The sequence below is a fragment of the Drosophila sulfurigaster genome, chromosome 3 (genome assembly GCF_023558435.1).
Source record: "Drosophila sulfurigaster albostrigata strain 15112-1811.04 chromosome 3, ASM2355843v2, whole genome shotgun sequence".
Lineage (NCBI taxonomy): Eukaryota > Metazoa > Arthropoda > Insecta > Diptera > Drosophilidae > Drosophila > Drosophila sulfurigaster.
Window position 1 is genome coordinate 52,814,959 of NC_084883.1, and position 27,711 is coordinate 52,842,669.

General features: G+C 38.3%; 3 protein-coding genes across 8 annotated transcripts; all 3 read left to right on the forward strand.

The window, feature by feature from the left end:
- The first annotated feature begins 1,182 nt into the window (after positions 1-1,182).
- LOC133844699 (fibrinogen-like protein 1) lies at positions 1,183-3,049 on the forward strand. Its single transcript, XM_062278797.1, has 3 exons — positions 1,183-1,300; positions 1,367-2,493; positions 2,560-3,049. Exons 1-3 carry the CDS (start codon positions 1,223-1,225, stop codon positions 2,657-2,659), a joined length of 1,305 nt encoding a protein of 434 aa, XP_062134781.1. The 5' UTR covers positions 1,183-1,222; the 3' UTR covers positions 2,660-3,049.
- A 5,330-nt stretch (positions 3,050-8,379) lies between these two features.
- Positions 8,380-9,509, forward strand: LOC133841137 (uncharacterized). Of its 3 annotated transcripts, none has more exons than XM_062273439.1 (5): positions 8,380-8,761; positions 8,834-8,907; positions 8,975-9,016; positions 9,080-9,187; positions 9,300-9,509. In XM_062273439.1, exons 1-5 carry the CDS (start codon positions 8,479-8,481, stop codon positions 9,507-9,509), a joined length of 717 nt encoding a protein of 238 aa, XP_062129423.1. In that variant the 5' UTR covers positions 8,380-8,478. The 3 variants fall into 3 exon arrangements, with proteins under 3 accessions (XP_062129423.1, XP_062129422.1, XP_062129424.1); XM_062273438.1 differs by having other exon boundaries at positions 9,080-9,176; positions 9,289-9,509; XM_062273440.1 differs by having other exon boundaries at positions 8,382-8,761; positions 9,303-9,509.
- Positions 9,510-9,748: 239 nt separating this feature from the next.
- Positions 9,749-26,611, forward strand: LOC133841130 (probable histone-lysine N-methyltransferase CG1716). Of its 4 annotated transcripts, XM_062273431.1 has the most exons (9): positions 9,749-9,851; positions 9,904-14,477; positions 14,571-15,487; positions 15,552-15,696; positions 15,760-16,479; positions 16,790-17,093; positions 17,188-17,428; positions 24,692-25,042; positions 26,195-26,611. In XM_062273431.1, the coding sequence occupies exons 2-5, from the start codon at positions 9,948-9,950 to the stop codon at positions 15,919-15,921; spliced, it is 5,754 nt and encodes a 1,917-aa protein (XP_062129415.1). In that variant the 5' UTR covers positions 9,749-9,851; positions 9,904-9,947; the 3' UTR covers positions 15,922-16,479; positions 16,790-17,093; positions 17,188-17,428; positions 24,692-25,042; positions 26,195-26,611. The 4 variants fall into 4 exon arrangements, 2 of the variants coding, with proteins under 2 accessions (XP_062129415.1, XP_062129416.1); XM_062273432.1 differs by lacking the exons at positions 9,749-9,851; positions 9,904-14,477; positions 14,571-15,487; ... (2 more) ...; positions 24,692-25,042; positions 26,195-26,611 and adding exons at positions 18,407-18,811; positions 19,991-21,476 and having other exon boundaries at positions 16,792-17,093; XR_009894269.1 differs by lacking the exons at positions 9,749-9,851; positions 9,904-14,477; positions 14,571-15,487; ... (3 more) ...; positions 17,188-17,428; positions 24,692-25,042 and adding an exon at positions 25,204-26,135.
- Positions 26,612-27,711: the final 1,100 nt, after the last annotated feature.

The following is a 27,711-nucleotide window of genomic DNA, read 5'->3' on the forward strand; positions in this document are numbered from 1 at the left end:
TAATCTCAGAATAAAATATCTATTTACAATATATGAAATCATTTTATATTATTAATTTAAATATTTATATTTGAAATTACACCAATATTTATTATGGTTAATTACGGCAAGCTCTGGAAAATTTGATAGATGTTTTCAGAAAAGCAATATTATTTTATTGTCCATATATTTTGTCTACTCAAAGTTTTTATATAGAAAAAAATCTTGATTGATTACAAGGCTTGAATAATGACTTTTCCGATCTTAAAAAAAATCATCAAAAATCATCATCATCAATCTTGAAATAATATAATAATAATAATCTTATCAATCTAGAATAAAACATACTCGAATCAAAAGTTTAATCTTGAATTTCAAAATTGTGCACACTTCATTTTTTTTGTAGAATTTCGATCTTGTTATAAGAATTTAACCTTTTGGTTCAATTTTGACATCATAAAAACTTGATTAAAGATTCACAACATTCGATTGGGATAACGACCATCATGCTAATACAAATTGTGCAGTTGTGTATGAGAGAAGAAATGTCATAGTTAGTAAATATTTCAAATTCTTATTTTTTATGTGTTAGTACTATACATATAATATATTTTTTTTCGTGTGTAGTAAATTGAATTCATTAACGGGCGGCATTTAAATTAGTATTCTGAAATATACTTATAATATATTTTTTTTCGTGTGTAGTAAATTGAATTCATTAACGGGCGGCATTTAAATTAGTATTCTGAAAAAGATGCTAATTCGCCCCAAGGAACAAAATTATCTAGTGAAAAACTCAAATTCAAAATGTAATTAAAAGATTTGGGTATAACTGTAATAGTGCACTATATTCTTTCCCAATTAAATATATGAAAATCAACTTTTAAGAGAGATTTGAATATACTCGTATTATATTTGGAATGCCTGAAGGAAAAAGGGGAGATTGTATTAAATGTATGTCGTTTCATCTTTACGTGATCAACAATCTGGTATATTTATTATTAGTTTGTTATTTATTCTATCGACTTAAATAATATCAACAACAATATAAACGTATACTACAGTATTGTTCTTTATCACTATTTCACAATTTCATCTTTTGACCTCTCTTCCGTTAAGAACGTTGGAGCTTAATCTCAATTGCTTGCATACACCCGAAATTCAGAGCTAAGCTCTTCATCGATTCAAACGAAATATTTAATTTCAGTTTCATCTTTGTTTTAATCCGATCGAGACATTCGAAATGGGTAGAATAAAAATAAACGTAATTTTATTAATAATCCTCAAACTATTCTTGGTGGGCACAACAACAGGAGAAGAGGTGAATATTGACATATGTGTATACAGTTAAGAAAGTGCTTAATGTTTAGTATTTTCTTCCTATCAGACGTACGAGAACGACCGACAAATAGAAGAACAGTGTCACAGTGAAATCTATAAAAGTGTGAAGACTTTGCTAGACTACTTTAAACAAGTTCGTAATGAGTTAGACCAAAGTGAAATTAAGGAAAAGCATATAAGTGAAATAAATGCTGATCTTATGGTCAAGTATCATGAAATTGTAGCAATTCATGAAAAGCTCATGAAGGAGGCATTTCAATTAGATGAGTATAAAAACAAAATAATAAGAAAAGAAAACGATTTGCAATTGTGTCAAAGTAAAGTTGATAAATTAGAATCTGAGATTAATTCACAACAAACAACTATAAACAAATTAACCCTACATGCAAATTTTCTTGCGAGTTATGATGAGTGTAAAAAAGAATTATCAGATAAATCGAACAAATTAGAAATATGTGAGGTTCAATTAAAAAAACTGAATTCTAGTGTTATTGAAAAAGATGAGAAAATTTCTGAATACTCTGCAGCAATTCAAGAAATCACAGAACATCAGAAAACAATTAGTTTGAAATTAGAAGAGAGGCAAACCATGTTATTTAAAAAAGATAAAGACATTGAAATATGCCATGCAGAAATTATTAAATTAAATAGGACATCACATAATAATAATAATCCTTCAAGTTGTCTCCCTTTCGGAGATCATCCTGGTGTGCATGAAATTGAAGTTTCTGGTGTTGGTTCCTTCGATGTCCTATGCGATAGTCAGTTAGCTGGGCTTGGTTGGATAGTAATCCAACAGCGAATTGGTGGAAAAGAGAACTTTACCAGGGATTGGGCCACATATCGCAAAGGTTTCGGTTCATTGGATAGTGACTTTTTCCTAGGATTAGAAAAGATGTATCGACTAACGAGTCTGCAGCAATACGAACTCTACATTCATTTGGTTGCCGAAAATGGCAACATCTTCTACGCTCGATACGATGACTTCAAAATATCCGATGAGGACCATGGATACTCACTAAGCTTGGGTAAATTCAGGGGAAATATTAAGGATGCGATGAGAAACCACGAAAACATGAAATTCTCAACATTCGATCGGGATAATGACGCTTCTTCTGATAATTGTGCAGTTTGGTTTAATAGTGGTTGGTGGTACAACAGATGTTCTCAATGGTAAATATTTCAAATTGTTATTTTTGATGTATTAGTATACATGTTAAATAATTTTTTCCTATGCAGTAACTTAAATGGATTATACGGCAGGAGTCTATATTGGTATGCTGAAACAGTAAAAGAAGCTAAGATGCTTATTCGTCCCAAAGAAGACAAAAATAAGTGAAAAACTGAAAATTCGAAATCGGAATCCTTTTTTTACGATTTAAATCGCACTAAATATATGTGGTTAACAGATTGACATTAGAATGTACCAACGAAAGAGATGAGATTATATTGATATTGTTGTAATGTATGACATTTAGAAACAAATTCAATTTTAGTTAAGTAAGCTTTACATCTTCAGATACTGTCCTATTCTTAACTTTCGGCAGAGCTGCTAAAGCTACAGTTTACTAATTTAATGTCATTATTATTTTGATTCTTGTTCTTACTTTACAAGTTAACCTTAAAAAAGAGTAAATCACTTTTATTTCCTAATTTTTTACTTACTGAAGTTGAAGATAAGAATGTTTTATTATTATTCCGTTTCTGTTAATAAAATTGTCAATAAAAATAACAACGTTTGTTAAATTCATCAAAAAAATCTATAGTATTTATTAAATTCAATTTTTTTCTTTCTTTTGAAATACAGCCGATTTTTGCATTATTCAAAATTAAAAATAAACATTATTTACAATATTACATAGCTTATAGCATCCTTGATAATATCACGTATTATGAAAAATTTTTAAATTGAGGATCAATATAATATTTTTTTATAATACAAGCTTCGCTATTTTACCATTTTCTATTTTGTAGCTGCTATTGATAGATTTAAAAATAATTTCTTTTCTAATATATAAATAATATGTCTTACATATATGTGCATATATCATTCTAAAGAATTCTTCTAGCTTTTTTCTATCCTTTATTTTTTTTTAATTTAAGTTAAGCTCGATTGGTGACGACTTTCTTGTATGCTCTGCTACTTTTCATGGCATGATTAATTTAAAATGACTTTCTTTTAGCCAAAATCGATTAAATAGATTCATTAAATGGTAATCAAGTGATTTATGCGCCTAGCCATGTTTGTACATGGAATTAAAGCATTTTTCTTGGCTTTCAAAATGTCAACTGATAAGTTTTCACAACGCTGCCAAAGCTGTCGATGACTTTTGCCAGAGCAGAGCGCATTTTGCGATTAGCAAAACTCATCGACGAGCGGCTGACAAAACTGTCAACGACTTTAATCAGCTGGCAAGCAGAGTTGTTGTAAGCCAAAGTGTGCCAACCATTTGGCAATTGAAGTTTCGTTCTCGTCTCAAGGATTTGTGACAGCTAAGCTGACATGGCACAAAAACAAAGAGACAAAAAAAAAAACCAAAAACAGCGAAATGAAGTCAGAAATGGATACATGACATATGTATGTCTAATGTCTAAGTATGGATGGATGGAGGCAAAGCTCAAATGCAATGAAACAATCAATCAAAAAAGAGGGAGCGAGAAGGGAGAACTGAGATCTGAGAGCTGGGAGCTGGGAGCGCGTAACGGTAACTCACAAAGGCACAAAATCAAATTACCAGCAATGATTAATCAATCAACACGGCGTTGCAACTTGGCAACACGATCGTGCCGTTGGCCTCGTCTCAAACTTGTTGTGGGTGTGTGTGCATGTGTGTGTGAGTATGGGATCGGATCGTAGTATGTGTGTGTGTTGGCCAAGTGGGTGCATTCTCACAGCTGGATGCCGCGATATACTGACAATCACGATCGAACCGAGCCAAGCCAAGCAAACACACTAACACACCTGCAAATATTTGCACAGGCAAAGAGTCCACGTGTGCGTTCCATTGACTTGGCCAATTTGAAATCAATGCGCCTTGGCCAAAAGCTGTGCACAGCTCCTCTTCCCTAAATGGCGTGGCCTGCTGTCTGCTGTGTGTTGTGTGTTGACTAGGCCTGCTCTTCTGGTCTTCTGGTCTCCTGCTCTGAGATCGTGCCAAAAATGGGTTTGCAACTGGAATTCGCTTTTAGTTGCGCTACAACCAAAAGCGGCAAACTCGCGTCTCCATCTCCATCTCTCAAGCTCAAGCTCTGTTGCCATCTGCGTCTTTGATTGTGGCGCAGGTGGCAATTGCCAATTGCTGTAGTTGTTGTTGCTGTGGCAGCTGCACGCGCTGGTGTGAACAACTAGAAAGTTTTAATGCCACTAAAAACAGAAAACTTGAAGCGCTTTTTTTTTGCTCATTTTCCAGCTGGTCGTGAGAATCAGTGCGACGGCTGGCAAATTTATTAGTTTGCAATATATTTATTTATGGCCACGTAATGAAAATTTGACAAATAGCAAATGGGCTTAAACCATTTCGTTTTGTGCCCATCAGTTTTTGGCCTAAACATTTCCTAGATCTCAGTTGATTGACAAGTCGCTTTGACTTCACTTTAGTTCTCTCTCTCTCTCTCTCTTTCTCTCTCTCTCTTTCTATCTCTCTCAGTACGTCAAGTTCAGGCCAACTTCAGATCTACAACAACTACTTGTTAGCTACCTAAGTCGTGACCCGCGTGCATTGAACTCCGTCTTGTCGATCTTTGTCTGCCGCCGATTGGCGATTGTGTCTCTCTATCTCTCTCGCTCTCTCTCTCTCTCTCTCTCTCTCTCTCTGTCTCTCACGCTGTTTTCTGCTGCCATCACGAATTGCAATTTCCGACCTCGATTGTGGGAGCTGAATTGGCCAACGAATAATGAAGCTGTTTGAGGCCCACTAAACACTGTTGGCCCAAAGGGTTTTCAGCGCTGTCAATCATAAATTTTACACAGTGAGAAAAGATCAATCGTTTATATTAGATGTGGAGAACTATCGATAGTCTGCGCCATCGATAGTGATTGATAGTTTCCATAAACTATCGAGTATAGACAATAGCAAGGATAGTTTTCAGTAAAAGAAAATAATTTAATTAGTTTTTGAAATAATCCTGCTTTGCTGAAGACCCTTTCCGATTCTACGATCGACCACTATCGACGATAGCGATTGACCACTATCGAGAGCGTGTCGATAGTGCCCAACCATCGATAGTCCCGATAGTGCCACCTCTAGTTTACATATTTAATTGAACTAACTAACGCGGGTAAAATCTTACCTTACATCTTCAGAAATAGCTAAAAACATCAGAAACATCAATGTCACCAAAATTAGCAAATTTTTATGTTTTCAAAGCTCTGTTATAGCACCCTGCTTTCTGATGATTAGATTATTTCGATCTAAGCTTTGCTGGGATACAGATTTAAGCGTCTCGATTTGATATCTAAAACTTTGCTGCGCAAAATTATATTGAATATGAAAATGTTAATTATAGCATAGAGCCTTGACACACATTTAAGTTTCTGTACACTTTTTTGAAGCGTTCACTGAAAATTAATTTTTGGTTACTTATTATATTCAAAAATTACTAGACGCAAATGAAATTTGGTTCCCAAATTGTTGAAAATTGTAGAAGTTATTTTATATTTTCGCAATCTATATTTTGAATGCGATACTATATCAATATACCAAATATAGCTGCCGGTATATTTTATGGTATATTAAAAAAAACTAAACGCAACTGAAATTTGGTTGCGTTCAGATAAAAATTGTAGAAGTTATATAGTATGAATATTATGAATGTACATAGCACTGTATCAATATACCAAATATAATTTTAGGTATATTTTTAGTATGTTTGTAGTATTTGGTATATTTTAAAATTTAATTAATTAATCAGCCCTTGGTATGTTTTTAGTATTTTTGGAGTATAATAATTAAGTATTTCAAAATTAATACCGAACTCTTTTGGTTTTATTCTGTAGCTGTTCTGTACTTGTACTTGTGTTTAATGTAGAAATTTAAAAAAAAATATATATATTGTTTATATTTGAATTGCTGTTTTTTTTTTGTAATTTCATGAAATAGGTTTGCATAATTTTTATAGTATTCTATCTTTACTTATTTATATTTATTATTTAGTAATATTAAAAATGTAAAAAAAAAATTAGTTGCATTTCCAAATTGTTTATCTTTAATTACTTGTATTTTTTCTAATTAATTGTCGAGTCAAATAAGTTCTTTCTGTTGATATTTTATACTATTTATTTATCGTTCCGCCTTGTAATTTCTAACATTGTTATTTGTGTTGCAATTACTTGAAGAACACTAACCGAAATCTCTACTTGTAAAATAAAGTAATTTTAATTGTCTTGAATTTGTATCTCTTCTTTTCTTGCTGTGTGTGTGTGCTGCTCTCATTTTCCCACATTTTATGCCTCGCTGACCCGCTCCCTTTACCGCCCCTCTTCTCCCCATCCCTCGTTGGTCATCTATGGGAAAATCACTGGCGTAACTGGAGGTGACTCTCTCAGTAGCTTGTTGCGCAACAATTATTCGCTTTTGGTTTTCCCTTTTTAACATTCGGTCTGTCAACATCCGCACGACATTTATTGCTAGTTGTTGTTGCAACGTTGCAACTCTGCAAGTTGCAACCCCCACGCATCGGCAACACCTTCATTCATCAACATCGCTGCGCTCTGCTGCACTTGCGCCTTTCCTCCCTCGCTCCCTTTTTCGGTCTGGTTAAAGGGTGTGCGGTCTTTGTTTGGATGTTTCACGCTTGTTTTCGAGACTCGAGACTTTGCAGCGGAACTGCGCAAGATTGGCCAAAAGAGCTCGCTTCTTCTTTTTAACCAATTTTCACACATTGTTTACGCAGGTGCTTAATATATTCATGCATTTTTCCGGCAATATGTTAATTTTTATTTCCGCAAAACGGAAATTAAATTTCATAGCCAAAGTCAATGCTAACACGCTTCATTGCACTGAGGGTATCGATAATTCACATTGGTGTAACAAAAATTAATTATTCCTAAAGTTATTTTTCCCAACAATTTTATTATGCAATCACAAAATGTAGAAGTTTCTTAAATTAAATTACGATTTGCTATTATACCAAAGTTTTTCTCAGTTATTGCTTTTAGTTCTCAGTTAATTGCGCTAGGTGGCGCCAAAAGGAACATGCAGTGCCGTTAACAGCGTTGAAATTTGGAACTAACTTATCGAAATAACAAATTTAACGAAATTGATTCGTATTCATTCATTACCACTACATTCATTGCATACTTTTGGTTGCTTCAGAAATTCTAGTACTTCAAAGACAAGCATTCTTAACATTTTAAAAAACGTTATTTTTATAAAAACGTGATACACAATTGTTACTGTATATAGTTTCCATTCAAAAGCATTATTAATTTTAAAATACGTACCCGATACGACTATATAGCAAACATTTTTGTAACAATAACAACAATAAAATAGATTCACCTAGAATTGAAATTTTGTAATGTTAATCAAAAAGTAATAATAATACAATTCACCTAATAACTTTATCGATAAATATTCTCTTAAAAATGATTACAATCTGTATAGAAATGTGTTACTATATTATTATTTTGAAAAGTTTCTATTCAAAATGTTTATAAAATTGATAATTTCACTATCCTTATTGACAGTAGTTTAAGTTAAAGTTTTTTTTTTTGAGTTTTGTATTGGGAATAAATTATAATCAATTAACAACTCAGTAATTGTTTTTATCGATAAGTTTATGGCCGATGTAATCGCGATTGTATCATTGCAAACATTTCATTGTTTGTTTATGACACATCTAGCACGATTTAATCGCAAGATATAATATGATCTTTATTGACAATAACAACACCGTTTGACATTGCTCCACGTAACTCAGTAAACGACCTTATCGTTAAGTAATTGTAATCGATTTGCGATTCAGTGCAACGATTTCATTACCACGATAATTTGTCTGTACGGCAACGTCAAATACAGACATCGATAACACTATCGTTCTGTCAGTCTGGTAGCGCCAATATAATCGAAGTCACTTAATATCGACAATTGACAAAGATACATAAAAAACAGGAAACAATCAAATTGCATTCAATAAAGTAAAAAGCTTATTGATCAAATGTCTTCGCCGGATCTGAAATTGATGTTACAGTCGCATCAAGGCGCCGATTTGAGTCAATTAAGAAATACTGTTGCACTGCTCGCTAAGCACTTGAAGTCGCTAAATGAAAGACTTGCAACTTTACGACATTCCATTAGAATTGTATCGAGTAGCAAGATAAAGGAAAGATACTTAAAGAGGACACATTCATTGGTTTGGGAACAACAGACAATACAACGAATTGTAGACGAGTACAGAAAAAAGTTAAATGATTTGCTAGCACACGAAGAAGCAAAGGCAAGTTAAATAATAAGATAATAATAAATCCCTATCTATGTATTAACTTTATAAATGCTATTCAAATGTTAGAAAGCGGCTGAGGAGAAACAACGACAAATACCACCGAAAAATCTTAAACTCTTTGAACTGCTTGATGTGGACACAAAGGTGATCGAATTGTGTAGCAATATTTTAAATACAAAACCCTTATTATTATTATTATTTTTAATTTCAGACATTTACTACAGAGGATAAATTATCAACTATAATAGAAACAGTATGTTCGATCATTTTTTGACAAAGCTTTGCACTACAGCAATTTAATTTTATTGTATTACAGAAACAAGATGATTTGTCGAAAGATGGTGAAAATAAAACGACCTCAAACAACGAGACAATAAAGCGCAAAATAGTGGAAGAGCATGCAAAAGGCGTAACTCAAACTCAGGTTATTATACATATACACAAATGCATATTTATTTTTTATAACTAAGTTTTTCTACATTCTTAAGCTAAATATTGCAAAAACATTACTAATAGAGTTGAAACCTCTTTCCCAACAGGATGACATAAAAAAGCGGAGGACGTCAGAGGAGGAGAAGCAATGCACAGATGAAATTGTGATAAATAGTCAAGATGAGGCATTAAAATATGTGACAGCGTTGCAGGAATATGCTTTAATGAATGAAAACTTTGGAGCAACGGGACTTTTGGTAGAAGTTGAAAAGTCATTCAAAAATCCAGCCATTAGTTCCGACTTCGAGGTGTAGAATAAGTAATTTCAATAAAAATTAGTTTCATTGAAAACTGTAAATAAATCTAAATGCAAATAATAGCTTTGTTTTTGTTTACATGCACGCTCAGTGTGTGCAAGAGAGACAACCATATGATGGTTTGTTTTGTTGTGAGGCGGCATCGCTGCCAGCTGATTGCACACGAGACAGCAGCTGTAACGCCTTTTGGTATTTTTTGGTACATTTTTGAAAACGACGAAATGGCCACCGGGAAGCAACTGTAAACAACCAAAAATTATACGGAACCTTGAGCTTGCCGCAAAGAAATGCCAAAAATGTGCACACAGCACAAAAACGTTTAGTGCGAAAGTGGAAAATGTAAGTTTTCAATTGCAAATAATGCGCAAACTAAAATAATTTATACTTTTAGATTAACTTGCGAGTGCACGTAGTGTAATTACGAATTTGCGAGTTATGGAGAATTTCATAGCCGATGCGGCTGAAAAAATGGAGGCGCCGCGCAAGCGACTCGGAAGACCACCGAAAAACAATAGCGGCAATCAATTAGCTGGAGCTGAGACACCAAGCAATGATGAATTGGATGCCACTGCCACGGCAGCAGACACATCATGCAGACGCAGCACACGAAAGAAAATTGCCAAATTCGATGTGCTCGATGTGCTGAACAAAAGCCGCAAAACGCACAAAATACAAATTGAGGCACGCATCGATTCCAATACGCCAACCACCAGCCAGAATGTGGCAACTCCAAGCTCCACACAAGGCCTCAGCTCGCCAATCAATCGCTTCATTGCCGCTCGAGCAGCACCGCAACCAACGCCAACGCCTTCTGTGCCCGCCCTGGAGCTGTTCACGAAGCCTAAGCCAACGCCCAGCTTGATTGTGTTGCAGGTGAGCAGCGATAAGTCGCAAGATTTGCCACAACGTAAACGTGGTCGTCCACGCAAGCAGCTATCCATGGACAACACTTCCAGCAGCAGCAGCAGTCCACAAGTGGAAATAAATGCGGAAATTGTGACCAGTTTGAGTGGTGAATCTTCCGACTCGGATCTGGGAGTTGTAACATCAAATGTGCCCGCAAATCTGGAGTTGCAAGATGACAATGCCTTGGAGCCGTCTCAGGCATCCAACGATGCGGAGACAGAGATCATAACTGTGCTGCAGTCCGATGAAGAAGACTCCGATTCGCAGATTATTTTTGTGGAGATTGAAACGGCAACTTCAGCGACTGGCGAGGAGCAAGAAGATAGCAACAATCCAGCTGAGCAGCACAGCTTCAAATTGATATTCCCCAAGGGCGAGAATGCGGAGGAGGAAGTGGAGGCAACACCTAACGATTCAAATCCCTCAGATCAAGAGTTTATTGCGGCTGTTGAGGAAAAGCTAGCCAAGGATGAAGAAGAGGAACAGCCAGCCACTGAGCTGGAGCTGATAACTGAAGAGCTTAGCGAACAGGCAAGTGTCTGCGAGATTGAGGAGGAAGTGCTGCTGTTGGAGCAAGCAGATCAGCTGATAGAGGAGACGCAGGCTGAGGAGGATGTAAATATGGACACAGTAGAGGATGCTAAAGTGAAGAGCGCTGAAGATGTAAGGATGGAGACGGAAGACGAAACAAAACAGGAGATTATGGAAGAAGAAAAGAAGGAGAGAGTTGATGAGGATATGGAGACTGCAGATGAAGCAAAGCAGGAGACAGAAGATGTGAAAATGGAGAAAGTAGATGAAGCAAAACAGGAGACTGTAGATGAAGCAAAGCAGGAGACTGTAGATGATGTAAATCAGAAGGCCACAGATAAAACAAAGCCGGAGACAACGTTTAATGTAGATGAACCAAAACAAGACTTAAAAGTTGCTACCAAGTTGGAGACTGTAGAAGATGATGTAAAGTTGATTGCTGATGTTATCAACGAAACACCAAAAGATTGCCCTAAGGAAGAAGTTGAAGAAAAGCAGCAGCCACAGGAGAAGAAGACACAGCCATCAGCAGCAGAAAAAGTAATCCCGATAGAAGAGGGGACCAAGATCTCAGAAAAAATCCTAGAGCAGCCTGAACAAAAGCCAACGACTGAGACCAGCAAACCAAAAGCTGTCGAACAACCAAAGAAAGATGACATTAAAGTCACTTCAGAATCTGCGCAAACTGAAGTTGCAGCTGAGTTGCCTGCCACAGCAATTGAAATGAAACTGACAACTGAAGTGACAGACAAAGAAATCAAAATGAAAGCAACAACAAAAGAGCCTGAAGTCAAGCAGGCCAAGAAGGAGCCACCTGCAAGTGAAGACACTGCAATTGAGACGCCTCCAATGAAGACGGAGCCAAGTAGCAGTAGCAAAGTCGAAGTCATGGAAAGTCGCAACACCGAGAAGAAGAAACCAACTGAAAGCCCAGGACCTAGTCCGAAACGGGAGAAATCTTCCACGCCTGCCAAGCTGCCGATTGTGGAATGCGATGCGCTGTTCAAGGTGCTGGACGAGGCTAACGCACAGATGCGTCAGGAGGAGAAGACTAAAAAGAAGCTCAAGCAGTCGGCCAAGAAGCAGAAGCAGGAGACCATCAAGCAGAGTTCACCCACACCGCCAACGGCAGCCACATCGCGTGGCAAGAAGACGCAGAGCAAGAAGGCTTCACGACGCAATACCATCAGCAGCGAGGAACAGCAACAGCAGCAGGAGAAGGAAACGCCTTCAGTGGCCACCAATAAACGTCGCAATTCGCTGCATCCCTTCAAGGCGTCGCCAAGTCCCGAGCGTCGCCCCGAGTCGAGCGGCAAGAAAGCCAAGGAAAAGAAGCCGACACGCAAGTCAGCGACAGCGAAGGAAACAACAGAGACAACGGTTACAAAGGCAGAGCCAAGTCGCCGCATTTCCACGCCCACCTCTGAGGCGGAGGAATCCTTTTTGTTAGGCGACATAGCCAAGTTCATTGAGGATGGCGTCAAGCTGCTCGAACGGGATTACAGAGTAGAGGATGAGCAACAGCAGCAGCAACAACCGGAAGAGCCGGAGCAACAAAAGCAGGAAGAGCAGCAAGAAGATGAGTTTGCCACGCGCGTGGCAAATCTAGAGACGCCAGCCACCACACCGACACCCTCGCCCGCTGTCAGCACCGAGGATTTGTCATCGGGCGTCCGACGTTCGCATCGCATCAAGCAGAAGCCGCAGAGCAGCAAATCGTCACAGGGACGCGGGAGCAGCGCGCACACGCCGTCGATTAGCATGGAGCAGCAGTTGTCGGAGTTGGCGCACATCGAGGCCATCAACGAGCAGTTTCTGCGCCACGAGGGACTGAACACATTCCAAACGCTCCGGGACAATTACTATCGCTGTGCTCGCCAGGTGAGCAAGGAGAACGCGGAGATGCAATGCGATTGCTTTGTCACCGGCGATGAGGAGGGCTTGGGACAGTTGCCTTGTGGCGATGGCTGCATCAATCGCATGCTGATGATCGAGTGCGGTCCGCTGTGCACGAATGCGGATCGCTGCACCAACAAGCGCTTCCAGCAGCATCAGGGCTGGCCTTGTCGTGTCTTTCGCACCGAGAAGAAGGGTTGCGGCATCACCGCCGAGCTGCAAATACCGCCCGGGGAGTTCATCATGGAGTACGTGGGCGAAGTGATTGACAGCGAGGAGTTTGAGCGACGTCAGCACTTGTACTCTGAGGATCGCAATCGTCACTATTACTTTATGGCGTTGCGCGGCGAAGCCATCATCGATGCCACATCCAAGGGCAACATTTCGCGCTACATTAATCATAGCTGTGATCCGAATGCCGAGACCCAAAAGTGGACAGTCAACGGTGAATTGCGCATCGGTTTCTTCAGTGTGAAAACCATTTTGCCAGGTGAGGAGATTACATTCGATTATCAATATCAACGCTATGGACGTGATGCTCAGCGTTGCTATTGCGAGTCGGCGAATTGTCGCGGCTGGATTGGCAACGAACCCGAGTCGGATGAGGGCGAGCAACTGGACACGGATAGCGAAAGCGAACAGGAGTCACTCAACGAGGAGCCACGCCTCGAGCAGGAACAAAACAAAACCAAACCCAGCAAAGGAGCGAAGACCAAGGCACAATCCAAGTTGCCCGCAGCAGCGCGCAAGAAGCGCAAGGAGCAGCCCAAGGCCAAGGATCGCGAGTACAAAGCCGGACGTTGGCTCCGTCCATCGGGCGGCAGCAGCGGTGAGAAGTCTGCGAGCGGTAAACACGATCACGTCGAAGATCCGGATGTGCTGGAGCAGCTCACGTTGCTCACACGCAGCGGGCTCAAGAATCAGCTGGACACATTGCGTTTCTCGCGTTGCATGGTGCGCGCCAAGCTGCTGGAGAGTCGCCTCCAATTGCTGGGCGTGCTCACACGCGGTGAGTTGCCCTGTCGCCGTCTCTTCCTCGACTACCATGGACTGCGGTTGCTGCAGGCGTGGATTAGTGAGAGCGGCAGTGATCAACAGCTGCGTTTGGCGCTGCTCGATGCCCTCGAATCGCTGCCCATACCCAACAAGACCATGTTGAACGACAGTCGCGTCTATCAGAGCGTGCAGCTCTGGAGCAACCAGTCTGGAGAGCCGGCCCAACCGGACATGGAACGCATCTTGGCGCTGCTGCAAAAATGGAATGGTCTGCCGGAGATCTTTCGCATACCGAAACGTGAGCGCATCGAGCAGATGAAGGAGCACGAACGAGAAGCGGATCGTCAGCAACAAGACAAACCGGCACTGGAGGAGAGCAACAGCGCCTCGTCGGTGCTAAGCAGCGATCGTTATCGTCAGGATCGCTTCAGGCGCGACACGAGCAGTCGCTACGAGAAGTCGAAGCCGCCGTCGCGTATGAGCGGCAACAATACCATTTGCACCATCACGAGCACTGCCAACTCCGAGGGCGCCAACGGCGGAGGCGGCGGCAAGTCCGAAAGTCGTCGACGCTCCGAGTTTGATCCACGTCGCGCCATCACCAAGGAAATGCGTCGATCGCTATTCGAGCGCAAGGTAAGTTGGGTTTCATTCTTGTCCATTCTTGTGATCCGGTTCTTTTGTTTACTCAGTAGATTGTTCAATGATTTATTTGAACTCCTTTTATAGGTCGCCCAGGACGAAGCAGAGAAGCGTGTAGGAAGCGAGGACTTCCGTGAGCACGAGCTACGCTGCGAATACTTTGGCGCCGATCTCAACACCGATCCTAAGCAGCTGCCCTTCTATCAGAACACTGAGACCAACGAGTGGTTCAACAGCGATGATCAGCCGGTAGCAGCTCCTTTGCGTTGTGGTGACATTACTGAACCACCTTCACCCGAAAGTCCCGCCGATGTGGAGTACAAGTTGCCACCCAACATCGAACCGCTGCCGCTCTCTTGGACCTGGGCACGTACCCCAGAGGGTGACATCTACTATTATCATTTGCGTGATCGCGAGCCACAGTGGGAGCCACCAACCGCCGAGCAGCGTCTGCAGAAGCTGGTGGAGGATGTGCCGGAGCCGGTGCCAGCAACGGAAACTGACGACGAAGCTAACGCGGATCATCTGATCAAAGTGGACATTGATTTTGGAGCACAACTCAGTGCAGCGGCCATGGATCACTTGGTGGAGATCAAGGTACGCGAACGACGCGAGAAGCGACGCAATCGTCTGGTCTCAGTGCGTGTTATAAGTCCACGACGTGAGGAGGATCGTCTCTACAATCAGCAGGAGTCGCGTAAGTACAAGGAGAACAAGGAGAAGATACGACGCCGCAAGGAAGTCTATCGTCGCACACGTATCGAGACCAGTGCCACAGAGGCCGACGATGAGGATCAGCCTGCTGATGCGTTGCCCATACATCGCTACCTCTATTCATCGGACGAGGAGGCCACCACAGATGGCGATTGTCTGCCCGAAGCCGAGTCGGAGCAGGAACCGGGACGTTCTAGCGAAACTGAATCGATGGGCAGCTCTAAGCGCAAGCTTCCCATTCCGGAGGGTCTAAAGAAGCACCGCACCGAACGCGACAAGAAGCGCAAGACGTAAGCTACACAACGTTTCATTGCTTAGAACGCATCCTCTAAAAAACTAACTTTACATTTTCAGCGCTAGCATTGCTCGCGAGGCCAGCGATAAATTTCACTTTGAGATCAGCGCTCATGTGGCCGAATTTCTGCGTCCTTATCGCCAAGAGACTTGCCAGTTGGGTCGCATCACAAGCGACGAGGACTACAAGTTCCTCATAAAGCGGGTAAGTAATGAAACGTTTTCAGTTTTCTTAATCTAAGTAATCATCCATGTATCTTAACTACAGCTGAGCCATCACATTACCACCAAGGAGACGCGCTATTGTGAGGCGACCAGCAACCCTTTGGCTTGCACCGAGTCAGTAAAGCACAAGTCCTATGACTTTATCAAGCAATACATGCGCAAGAAGGGACCCATCTATAAGAAACCTTCGGATAAAATGGACTAAACTCAACTTCCAGTTAATTTCCTTCAAGGGAAACTACGTACTATTAACGAAATATCGAAATATTGAAAATCGTTTCTTTATCATTTATTTTAAGTTATTTTTAAGATCTATACCCTAAGGAAGGGTAAAATGTGAAGTACTCTCTTTTTGTTATAACCATAATAAATAATCAAAATAGACAACAAATAATTGCATTTAATTGCTTAATATATCTTAGTGTGTTCATTAAAATATGTATACTTACGATAGTAAGTGAAGTTGTTGATGAAGGATTATACTGAAATTATAAAAAAGAGAAAAAAATAAGAGATGGTAATATTCATTGACTTGAATAAGATAAAAATACAAACAAAACATTTTAAAAAGTAAATCTAAAAACAGTATGTACTGAAAATATCATAATTCACTTTTAAAACATTAAATTCTGAGTAATACAAAGTTCGGGTGAAACTTTAAAAACTATTTTAACTACTTTGAACTTCTCTTGATGTATAATTTGAATGGTGCAATAGAAAACGTAGAAGCTATACCAAATATTTCAAGATTTGTTTACAAATTGTGTAAATATAAACTATTCGAGATCTTTTTTCTGAATTAAAGACCTGTGTACATACATTCCATACATATGCGAATTAACTAAACCTCTTTAGCACGTGACGCCGTCAAACCCCTACATATATACTAACTTATTGACCTACTTACGTGCTTAATCAAATGTAATCAGAATCATTATATGTACATTATCTAGCGGGTCTGAAAGTAATTAAAATCCATTTCCCATTTAAGTAAATTTGTACCTTCCCCCCACGACACACGCCCACAGAGAACGTAGTGCAGCTCTCACGATATTCGCTTTACTCTCCCACAGCACTAAAAATAGCAACAACAGCGCACACACACACACAGACGCAAACGCACGGCATATGATCGTAAGCAAGAGAATGAGAGAGCGCGAACGGAGAGCGTAAACTCTCGCGCTCAGTAAACAAGTTTGAACAACTCGCCAAACCTGATTTTCCACCCGTCTCAGAGAGATTGGGAGGTCGAGTCAGTTTCACCAAATGACTGCAACGCTCCACACGTTCCGTGCGCAACGATCGATTTTTTGTTGTCGACGCTTTTTAGGTGTTTGTGTGCCTAAAAACCTGCTGCATATTTGTCAAAAATACAAGGTAATATGTCGGTTAGCTTTATCTAAGTTTATTATCTGCATTGCAATGCAATTGCATTATTTATACAATTATTTTGTTCGACTTTTTTCTTTAGGCATTGCCATATCAACGAACAGCAGAGCGCACGCTGGAGAGCGGTTAAAAAAGAGTGAGAGAACGTGCGAGTGTCGGAGAGAGAGGCGCGTTTAAAAAGAGAGAACAAAAGTGAGAGCGACCGTTAGCTGTTGTTGTGCTCTATTGCTTTTTGGATGTGTTGCTCGTGTTGTTGTTGTTGTTTGCTGTGCTGATTGTGGGGTATGTGCGAGCGCCTGGAAATAAGCCTGCCAATGTCTGACGTAAGTAAATCAGTTCATCAACTTGTCGCGATACTGTCAAAAAAAAAGAGAGCTTTGCAGAGTTATTTCGATTATCTGATCTGGTCTAACTGGAACACTAAGCGCTAGAGCCATTAACTATGTACTGTTCGATGCATAAAATGTAACACATTCCGGAACCAGTTTCTGTTTCGGTGCTAAATCACGCATACTACAATTTAGATATGAACTCGTAAATCTATCATATCGATTAATTTAGTTGTTGTAGTTGCATAGTATGTTTATGAGTACGGATATGATATTTAAAGAAGAACTTGCTAATTTATTTATCTCATCTGATCAAATTCTCCTATCACTGGAACATTTATCTTAAATTTGAAATGCAAATTCAAACTTAGACAAATAATTTGAAATTTTTGCAAATTAAAGTAGTAGAAAGTAAGATGCAGAAAATTGATTTCAGTATAGAAAAAATATATTCAAAAATTTTATTAAAAAATTAACGATTCCATCCAATTTATATATCTTTTATTATTTTTAGTTCCTTAAAAAATCTAGTCAGCTTGTAAAAAATTTTTTGGCTCAAAAATATTATCAATTCGTAATTGTTTGTTGAGGTTTTGTATTTAATGTACAGAAAACTAGTTTTTTTTTAAATATGTATTTATCTAAATTGAGCGCGTTGACCTTATGGAGCAATAAAAATTAAAAAAATAATTGCATTACCAATTACCAAAACTCCAAAATAAAATGATTACTTTAAATAAGCTTCTCAAATAATAAATATTTATAAAACTATGTTATCTTTGAGATGTCTACTTGTAGCTAACTAATAAAGTAACAAATATTTGCAAGGAAAAGTAAATAAAGTTCCATTACAAAAGCAACTAATCAAAGTATTTTAATGTGTTCATTTGATGATCGTAAAGTACAATTTTTGTTGGATTTGCTAATGCTTCACTTTTGTATATTAATAAATATAATTTTATATTCTTTCAGGATGATGGCAGCCAATATGGCGGCAGTGGAAGTAGCTCACTGCGTATACGTAATGTGCTCACGCTAGAGGAGCGTGTGGAGGCCATCAGGCAATACGATATTGTGCCCATGTACAGCAAGATTGCGAAGAATTTCAACTGCAGCTGGGAGCAGATCAAGAGCATTGTGTCCAATCGCGAACCCATTTTAGAGTTCTACGAGGCAACGCGACACAACAGCAAGCAACCAAATTCCAAATTCGAGGAGCTGCGACGCCGCAAACTTAACTTTCTGGGTCATTGCTTGTACGAATATATACAGCGTGCGCAGTATTATTTGCATTCCGATATCAATGAGGAGCTGATACGCACCAAGGCGCTGGAGTTTCAATCCCTCATGGGCATTGACAACTTTACGCCCAACAAGGTGAGGCATTAAATAAGCTCTTTGCCCGAGGGGTTATAGCTTTGCATGTAGAAGGAGGCATCTCTGGCATCCCCATAAATCCATATATGTGTATATATATATATATACATATATGTGATTATATGTACATATATATTCTTGATCAGCTTATATCCTATTGTTCGTATGAACACGTAAATCTCAGAGACTATAAAAGCCATGTCATTTTTCAGTATATTGTCGGTATATCATTTCGGTATATTTTGTCGGTATATTCATTTTGTATTATTAAATACTGCACTGCTTATCTTTAATTAAGAATGGGTAAAAGGTAGCTTTCTTACTTATTTACTTGTTTTACCAATATACCAAATATTCATTATGGCATATGTTAGTATTCTGTCGGTATATTTATATTTATATACTGCATTCCTTAGCTTTAACTACGAATGGGTGAAAGGTAGATGTAGCTTTCGTACTTATTTGAATTTTACTTGTTTTACCAATATACCAAATATACATTTCGGTATATTTATATACATATTACTATAATAGAATTCTATACAAAGATATGGAATATGCTAATTAGTTCTACTTTATAGAATCTCGGCATTTCGGCATTTTTCAGTATTTTGTCGGTATATCATTTCGGTACATTTTGTCGGTATATTAATTTTGTACAATTGAATTTGTATAATACTGCACTCCTTAGCTTTTATTAAGAATGTGTTAAAAGGTAGATGTAGCTTTTTTTACTTATTTGAATTTTACTTGTTTTACCAAAATACCAAATATACATTACGGCATATGTTAGAATTCTGTCGGTATATTTATATGATAATAACCCCCTGTTAACGTTTAAATCTCAGAGACAATAAGAGATAGAGATATAATTTTGTTTATCAATATTCCATTCCATGAAATATACATCTCGGTACATTTCAGTATTTTGTCGATATATTTATTTGATGTAGTTAAATGAAAATACCCCACTGTTTAGCTTTTACTGATATAGATATAGCTTTCTTACTTATTTGAACTTTACTTGTTTTAGCAATATACTAAATATGCATTTCAGTATATTTCAGTATTTTTTATGATAATACCGCATTGATTAACTTTTTTTAAGAACCGGTAAAGGGTAAATGTAGCTTTCTTTCTAATTTGGACTTTAATTGAAATTGAAATTGTTTTTTACAGTCGTGGATCAATCACTTCAAAGCCGCCTACAACATAACGCTCTCGAATCGCCAGATTATGATGACACGCAAGCCGCCACGTTCGTTGGATCTGCGTGACATAATGTCCTACTGTGGTCGCAACACATCGGCCACATCGGAGGCAAGTTCACAGGCAGCGAGGCAACAGCAACCGCAGCAGACAGCTGCCACAACACCAACAGCGGCAACAAGTCCGAGTGCCGGGCTAGTCAAGCCAGCGAATGCGACGACACGGGCAACGACGCTGTTGTCGCCACGCAAACCCGTGGATATACGCTCTTTGTATCGCACCAAGACGCTGGTGGCTGCATCCAGTCAGAATCAGGCCACATTGGATGAGGTGCAGCTGCGACGCAAGCGGAAGATTACGTTCTTGGAGAAGGCGCTGTACGAATACATTTCACGCTCGCAATTCCATCACAAGAACAAGGGACGACTCGATGTAGATCATTTGCGTGAGGTGGCCATTAATTTGCGTGACATACTCAAGATCGAAAACTTCTTTCCGGATCGCACCTGGTTCAATCATTTCAAGAGTCACTACAACTTTAGCTTCTCCCAGGGCGTCCCTTTAACCGGACGTCGTGTGCCGTTGTCCTTGGATCTGCGTGACATTGTCAGCTACTGTGGACGACACGAGCAGCGAGAGCAACCCTTGGGCAGCATTACGTTGACACCCAAAGAGACTGGCCCAGAGCGTTTTGTGCATCTGCCCATGGTGGAGTCGAAGCCAGAGACAGAAGCTGTCACTGTTCTCGATGATGATGATGATTGCGTTGCCATTGAAGTGCCCACAGAACTCATAGAGATTAAAGACGAGGATGACGAGGAGGAGGAGGAGACGATAGCGGAGTCAACTGAAGTACATAAGCATAGAGATCGCAAACGTGAGTTGACCACAACAGAACCGCCCGCATCTCCACTCAAGATCAAAAAGATTGAATCACTCAATGCGAGAGCACAACAGAGAGAACAGAGTCCGGGACACTTTTCGGAGGCGAGCAACGAAGCAGAGTTGCCGCGATATGTGCAGAGCTATGCGGATGCACTACGTCTGCTGAAGCCAATCGAGGATTTCGCTTTGCTTGAGGAGAATTATCGTGCCATCGGGTTGCTCACACAGCTGGAGAAGATCTTTGAAAGCAGCGCCAGGTCAGCGGAGAATGGCAATGCAGCCAACTAATGCGAGAACAGGGAACAAAGCTAACAATATACGCCAAAAATTAATTCAGCTATTGGCCAGCAGCTTAGTCTGGACTGGATCGATAAGCACAAACAGTGTACATATAGCATCAATATCAATCAATCAATATATGTATATACGAAGTTGCGAGGGTTGCTCGATGTAAATCTGGCATGAAGCAAACATATCCTTTAATTAGATACATGTTGTTATAAACTTGGAGAGGACTAACTGAATATAACTATAGAATATAAATGTGAATAAAAATGTTTTGTTTACTTTATGTGTATTACAAGTTTCGGTGAAATACTTTAGCTGCAACAACTATGAATTGTGTATATGCTTTTTATACCCGCAACCCTTAAAGTAGAAGGGAATTATAACTTTATGCCTGCAGGAAATGTGGCCAGGAAGAGGAAGAAGCCATCTCCGACCCCATTAATATATACTATATTGTTGATCAACGTCAACAGACGACCCATATAGCCATTTCTGTCCGTCTATGGGTTCATTAAGACCTACATCTCAGAGAGTATAAAAGATAAAGCTTTAATTTTTTTCGACAGCACTTCGAACTTTTTCACGCAGATCACTTTTGTTTGAGATTAGATTAGTAAAACCTTATTGAGATACTCGTGATAAAAAATATTGGTTCAAATATTACTGACTCCAAATTTAAATTGAAATTGGAAAGAAACTTTAATGCTACACATTAGTTTTTCGTGATGGAAAAGCTTTGAAAATTCCTTAATGAAAACAGATAAATATAAAAGATACCATATCCATCTCCATATAGTAGTCTACAAAGAGACTTAAAGTTATTCCTTTTTTCCACATCATTAATTTAGCAAACTACGCATCCCCGATGATCAAGCTGAATACAAAATAATTTCTCATTATTTTCACGCTTCTATTGCTTATGATGTGTTGCTTTGCTGTGCTGATTGTGGGGTATGTGCGAGCGCCTGGAAATAACATAAGCCTGCCAATGTCTGACGTAAGTAAATCAGTTCATCAACTTGTCGCGATACTGTCGAAAAAAAAAGAGAGCTTTGCAGAGTTATTTCGATTATCTGATCTGGTCTAACTGGAACACTAAGCGCTAGAGCCATTAACTACATATGTACTGTTCGATGCATAAAATGTAACACATTCCGGAACCAGTTTCTGTTTCGGTGCTAAATCACGCATACTACTCTTTAAATATGAACTCGTAAATCTATCATATCGATTAATTTAGTTGTTGTAGTTGCATAGTAGGTTTATAAGTACGGATATGATATTTAAAGAAGAACTTGCTAATTTATTTATCTCATCTGATCAAATTCTCCTAACACTCCTAACTATTATGTGACATTTATATTAAATTTGAAATGCAAATTCAAACTTAGGTAAATAATTTGAAATTTTTACTAATTAAAATAGTAAAAAGTAAGGTGCAGAAAATTGATATATGGGCATTTCCACAGAAAGGTCCACCGCGACCAAAAAATTAAAATTTCTTGAAAATGATTTTTTCCAACATGGTTACATAAAGAAATATTCAAATTTAATAAACTTGAAAGAATTTTGCATTTATCATTTATAGATTTCAAAATATTCGAATGCAAAGTCCCGCAAACGCACCTGTTGTGATTATGATGTTTGTAGGGCATATTTTGTTTTGATAACAACTTCTAAAATAAATGCATTATGCTTTGTCTTTTGCTTTGTAAAATCATTTGGAGATTGCAAGAAACGAAAGAGAACGCAAAAAGTAACATGCGATCACCAATAACGGTAAAAATTTTGATTTGCATTATCACTTATTTTAATGTCCCGTGCGCGACCGAAAAACAACATTTCTTATCAGTAAATCCAAATCACTTGTTCGAATTGCATCAAATTTTTTTTGCAAACAGAGTTTATGCGCGCAGTAAATATATAAAAAAAAATTTGGAGAAAAAAAAATATTTGTATTTTTGGTGATCATTTAAAGTTTGTCCCGTGCGCGACCGTAAGTACACAACATAAGTACCAACTTATTCCTCTCTCATATTTACACAATATGAATGATGGAGTAAGTTGGCAGCATTGCCGCAAAATTAACAAGTAAGAAAGCTACAGTCGAGTGTGCTCGACTGTGAGATACCCGCTACCCATTTTGAAAAAAAGCAATATATTTTGCGGTATTATTCTCAAAATATACCAAATATTCAACAAAAATACTAAAAAATATACCAACTGGTATATATGGTATATCGATATAGTACCGCATTCAAAATATACCCTAGACGGCACAATATACCAGATTGTCAGCCAAAGAAACTCAGACCCATAGTAAGTAGGTTTTTTTGCCCATACAAAAGTATTTCTTTAATAACTTCCACAATCTTAGTCTGATCGCAACGAAATTTTTAGGAATCATAACTATTATAGTTATTATTCTATATACCAGAATACGCAACTCTAGCTATAAAATTACGATTGTTATTCAACTTTTTTGATTTGCGGGTGCGGAAGTGGGCGTGGCAAAAATTTGAAACAAACTTGATCTGCGTGCAAACATAACAAATGCTGTCGAAAAAAATTATAGCTCTATCTCTTATAGTCTGTGATATCTAGGTGTTCATACGGACAGACACACAGACACACAGACGGACATGGCTATATCGTCTCACCTGTTGACGCTGATCATGAATATATATACTTTATGGGGTCGGAGATGCCTCTTTCTACCTGTTACATACATTTCCTGTCGGCACAAAGTTATAATACCCTTCTACCCTATGGGTAGCGGGTGTAAAATAGTGGTGGTAAAAATGTCCCGTGCGCGATGTCCCGTGCGAATTTACTTCAAATTGAATTAAAAAAATACAAGTCGTTTTTGAAAAAAATTATAATCTTCTTAATGAGGCATTAATGCACAAAAATTTAAAATTAGTTGCATTAAAATATTGCCTCTGGATTAGCTGAAATTTGCGTTTGAATTGGTTGACCTCTTAAACCACTTCCGTTTTGTGTCCCGTGCGAATCACTTGACTTCTGCAATTATCTTCTAAATGAAAAAATACCCATCATCAATCTTTGCACCAATGAAAGAGCTAATAAAATGCTGTACATTAAGCGTTTCAGTTGAAAAAAAAAACGTTTCCTTTTTGCCGTGTTTTTACTTTGAACGCGTACGAATGTCCCGTGCGCGATTTTGGAAATGCCCATATTGAAAATTTGTATTAATACAATATATTATCATTATCAATCTATTTTACATACTTATTTTTTTTTAATTAGTGCTTTAAAAAGCTGTTAAACTTAATTCCTTTTAAAAGTTTGACTTCATGCTAGTTTATAAAAACCATAAACCATTTTTTTATGTAACGAAAAGTAGATGAAGTTTCATTACAAAAACTTCTAACCAAAGCATTTAATGTGTGTTAATTTGATGACCGTTAAGTGCAATTTGTAATTTCCTAATATTTCATATGTATATATTAATATGTATTTTTGATATTCTTTCAGGATGACGGCAGCCAATATGGCGGCAGTGGAAGTAGCTCACTGCGTATACGTAATGTGCTCACGCTAGAGGAGCGTGTGGAGGCCATCAGGCAATACGATATTGTGCCCATGTACAGCAAGATTGCGAAGAATTTCAACTGCAGCTGGGAGCAGATCAAAAGCATTGTGTCCAATCGCGAGTTCTATTTCATTTAGAGTTCTATGAGGCAACACGGCACAACAGCAAGCAACCAAATTCCAAATTCGAGGAGCTGCGTCGCCGCAAACTTAACTTTCTGGGCCATTGTAGGGGTAGTAGGTTACAGCTTTGCATGTAGAAGGAGGCATCTCTGACCCCATAAATCCATATATGTATGTATATACATATATAAGTGATTATATGCACATATATATTCTTGATCTCAGAGACTATATTTTACTTGTTTTACCAATATACCAAATATACATTCCGGTATACTTATATACATACATTAGAATCCGGTTATAACGACTCCGCTTATAGTGTCCGAAAAGTCGATGGTTTGGTTGGTCCCCATACAAACTTACATATATGAAAGGGCCTCCGCTTAGTATGTCTCCGCTTTTAGCGACAAACCGCTTATACCGACGAAATTTTTCACAATTCAACCGGATATTGCGACGAAAAAAAAAAATACATCGAAATAATGCCAACAAATTGAAGTATCAAACGACGCTGTCATAAATGTATGCATTTATCAGTGATTGGCACTCTTGCTTGTGTGCGTAAGAGCGACACGAAGGTTCTAATATTCTCACTACTCTCTGTTAGTTTAAGCTGATGCCTTAGCTTATACTAAGGAACATGCAGGTATACGATTTATTATGGAAAAACCATGCTATTAAATTAAATTTATAAATTTTTTGTTTTGTTTAAAAATTTATTTGTTTTATCTTAAAAACCTATTACGAACATGGCAACCATAAAAAAAAAAACAAAACAAAAAATAATTTTGCTCCTTTCGGTTAGTGCGTCTTCCGGGTATAACGACGTAAAATCGTCGGTCCCTTGAAAGTCGCTATAATCGGAATCTACTGTATTACTATAATAGAATTTTATACAAAGTTATGGCATATGCTAATTAGTTCTACTTTATAGAATCTCGCATCTATGTCAAAGTCTAATGGAAGCAGTTATTAACAAATTTTTTACTTAAGCGAGGGCCAACAGAAACTTACGCTAGTTACTCTTTCTTCTCATTACCACTCTAATATAAGGATCATCTCTTTCGCATTGATCAGATTTCTCGTTCTTAAAAAAGCGTTGCTAGAAAAAGAGTAATTAAACAATCATAGAAATAACTGTCAAAGTCTAACGGAACAAGTTGCTAGTAAAAATAGTACCTTAGCAAAGTCTAACACAAGCAATCAAAAGTTTTTTTTCGATAAAACCGTACGGATTAACTTTTTTAAGAACCGGTAAAGGGTAAACGTAACTTGCTTCCTTATTTGAACTTTAATTGAAATTGGAATTGTTTTTTACAGTCGTGAATCAATCACTTTAAAGCTGCCTACAACATAACGCTCTCGAATCGGGAAATTAAGATGGCATACCAGACACATTGGTTGGTTCCCGACGTTCAGTTCGAGTTAATCCACACGCCACTTGGAACGATGCACCGGTTGTCCTTGAATCTGCGATACGAACAGCGAGAGCAACCTTTGGGCAGCATTACGCCGACGTCTAAAAAAGACGGAACCGACGCGTTTTGTGGAACCGACGCGTTTTGTGCATGCGCCCAAGGTGGAGTCAAACCCAGAGACAGAAGTGGTCACTGTTGGGGATGATGATGATGATGATGATGATTGCGTTGTCATTGAAGACGAAATAGAAATCATAGAAATTAAAGACGAGGATGACTAGGAGGTGGACCCCCTCGCTTTTTGACCCCCTCCCCCAAACCCTTGTAACCCTTACACGGTTACAAATTTGCTGCCAACCCCTTTTTAACACGCTAAAAACCTCATTCCTACACGATTGCAAAATATTTTTTTTTGATAAAGAGCCACAAAATAAATCTTACTGTTAATTAATTATATGAAGCAACTTTTTTAATTTAATACCAACTTTTAATTTTGAAAATATGAATGTTATGCATTTATTAAAGGCATATGCATAATAACTTTTGGTTAATTTTGAACAAATATATGAAACTTTAATAAGAAAAAGACCAAATTTGAACAATAAAACAATTTTTTTTGCTTTCAATTTTGAATTTTGCGATTGAATCCATGTTTCGCTTAAAACTATTTCGCTTAACACGAGGATTTCTAGGAACGTAACCCCGTGTTAAGCGAGGGCCAAGTGTATTCTGTTCTACAATATTATATCTATGTATAATAATATAATAATACACCAAACATAGCCTTAGAATTATTATGGTATTTTTAGAGAACATTATTTTATAATATTTTAAGAATGATGTCGATTACACTCGACTATATGATATAGAAGGGTATTATAACTTTGTGCCGCCAGGAAATGTATGTAGCCTTCATAAGCAATCCGATAACTCTGGTGGTAGAGTGCAAGCCCAACATGTTGTGGTGCTCGGGCTCGAGCCCGGTCGGCCCTATTGAAATTGTGATGAACGAGTTCGAATCCCGGTCGGTGGTGCTCGAGTTCAAATCCCAATCGAGAATACATGCATATTTTTGTTTTTTTTTTTAATATTTTGAGATTATTACCGCAATATTTTGCTTTTATTCAAAATGGGTAGCGGGTATCTCACAGTCGAGCATACTCGACTGTAGCTTTTTAACTTTTTTATTACTGTTCCATTACTTTATAATTGTTATTCATTTATTTTATGTTTACATCTGAGATACATTTCTGTTTTTATATTATAATTCAAAATCTTAGGAATAACATTGTGTTTTATATAGTTTATTCTGAACGGAATAAATGTACATTGAGCAAAACCTTATTGAGATAATCGTGATAAAAAAATCTTGGTTCAAACATTACTGACTCCAAATTTAAATTTAAATTGGAAAGAAAC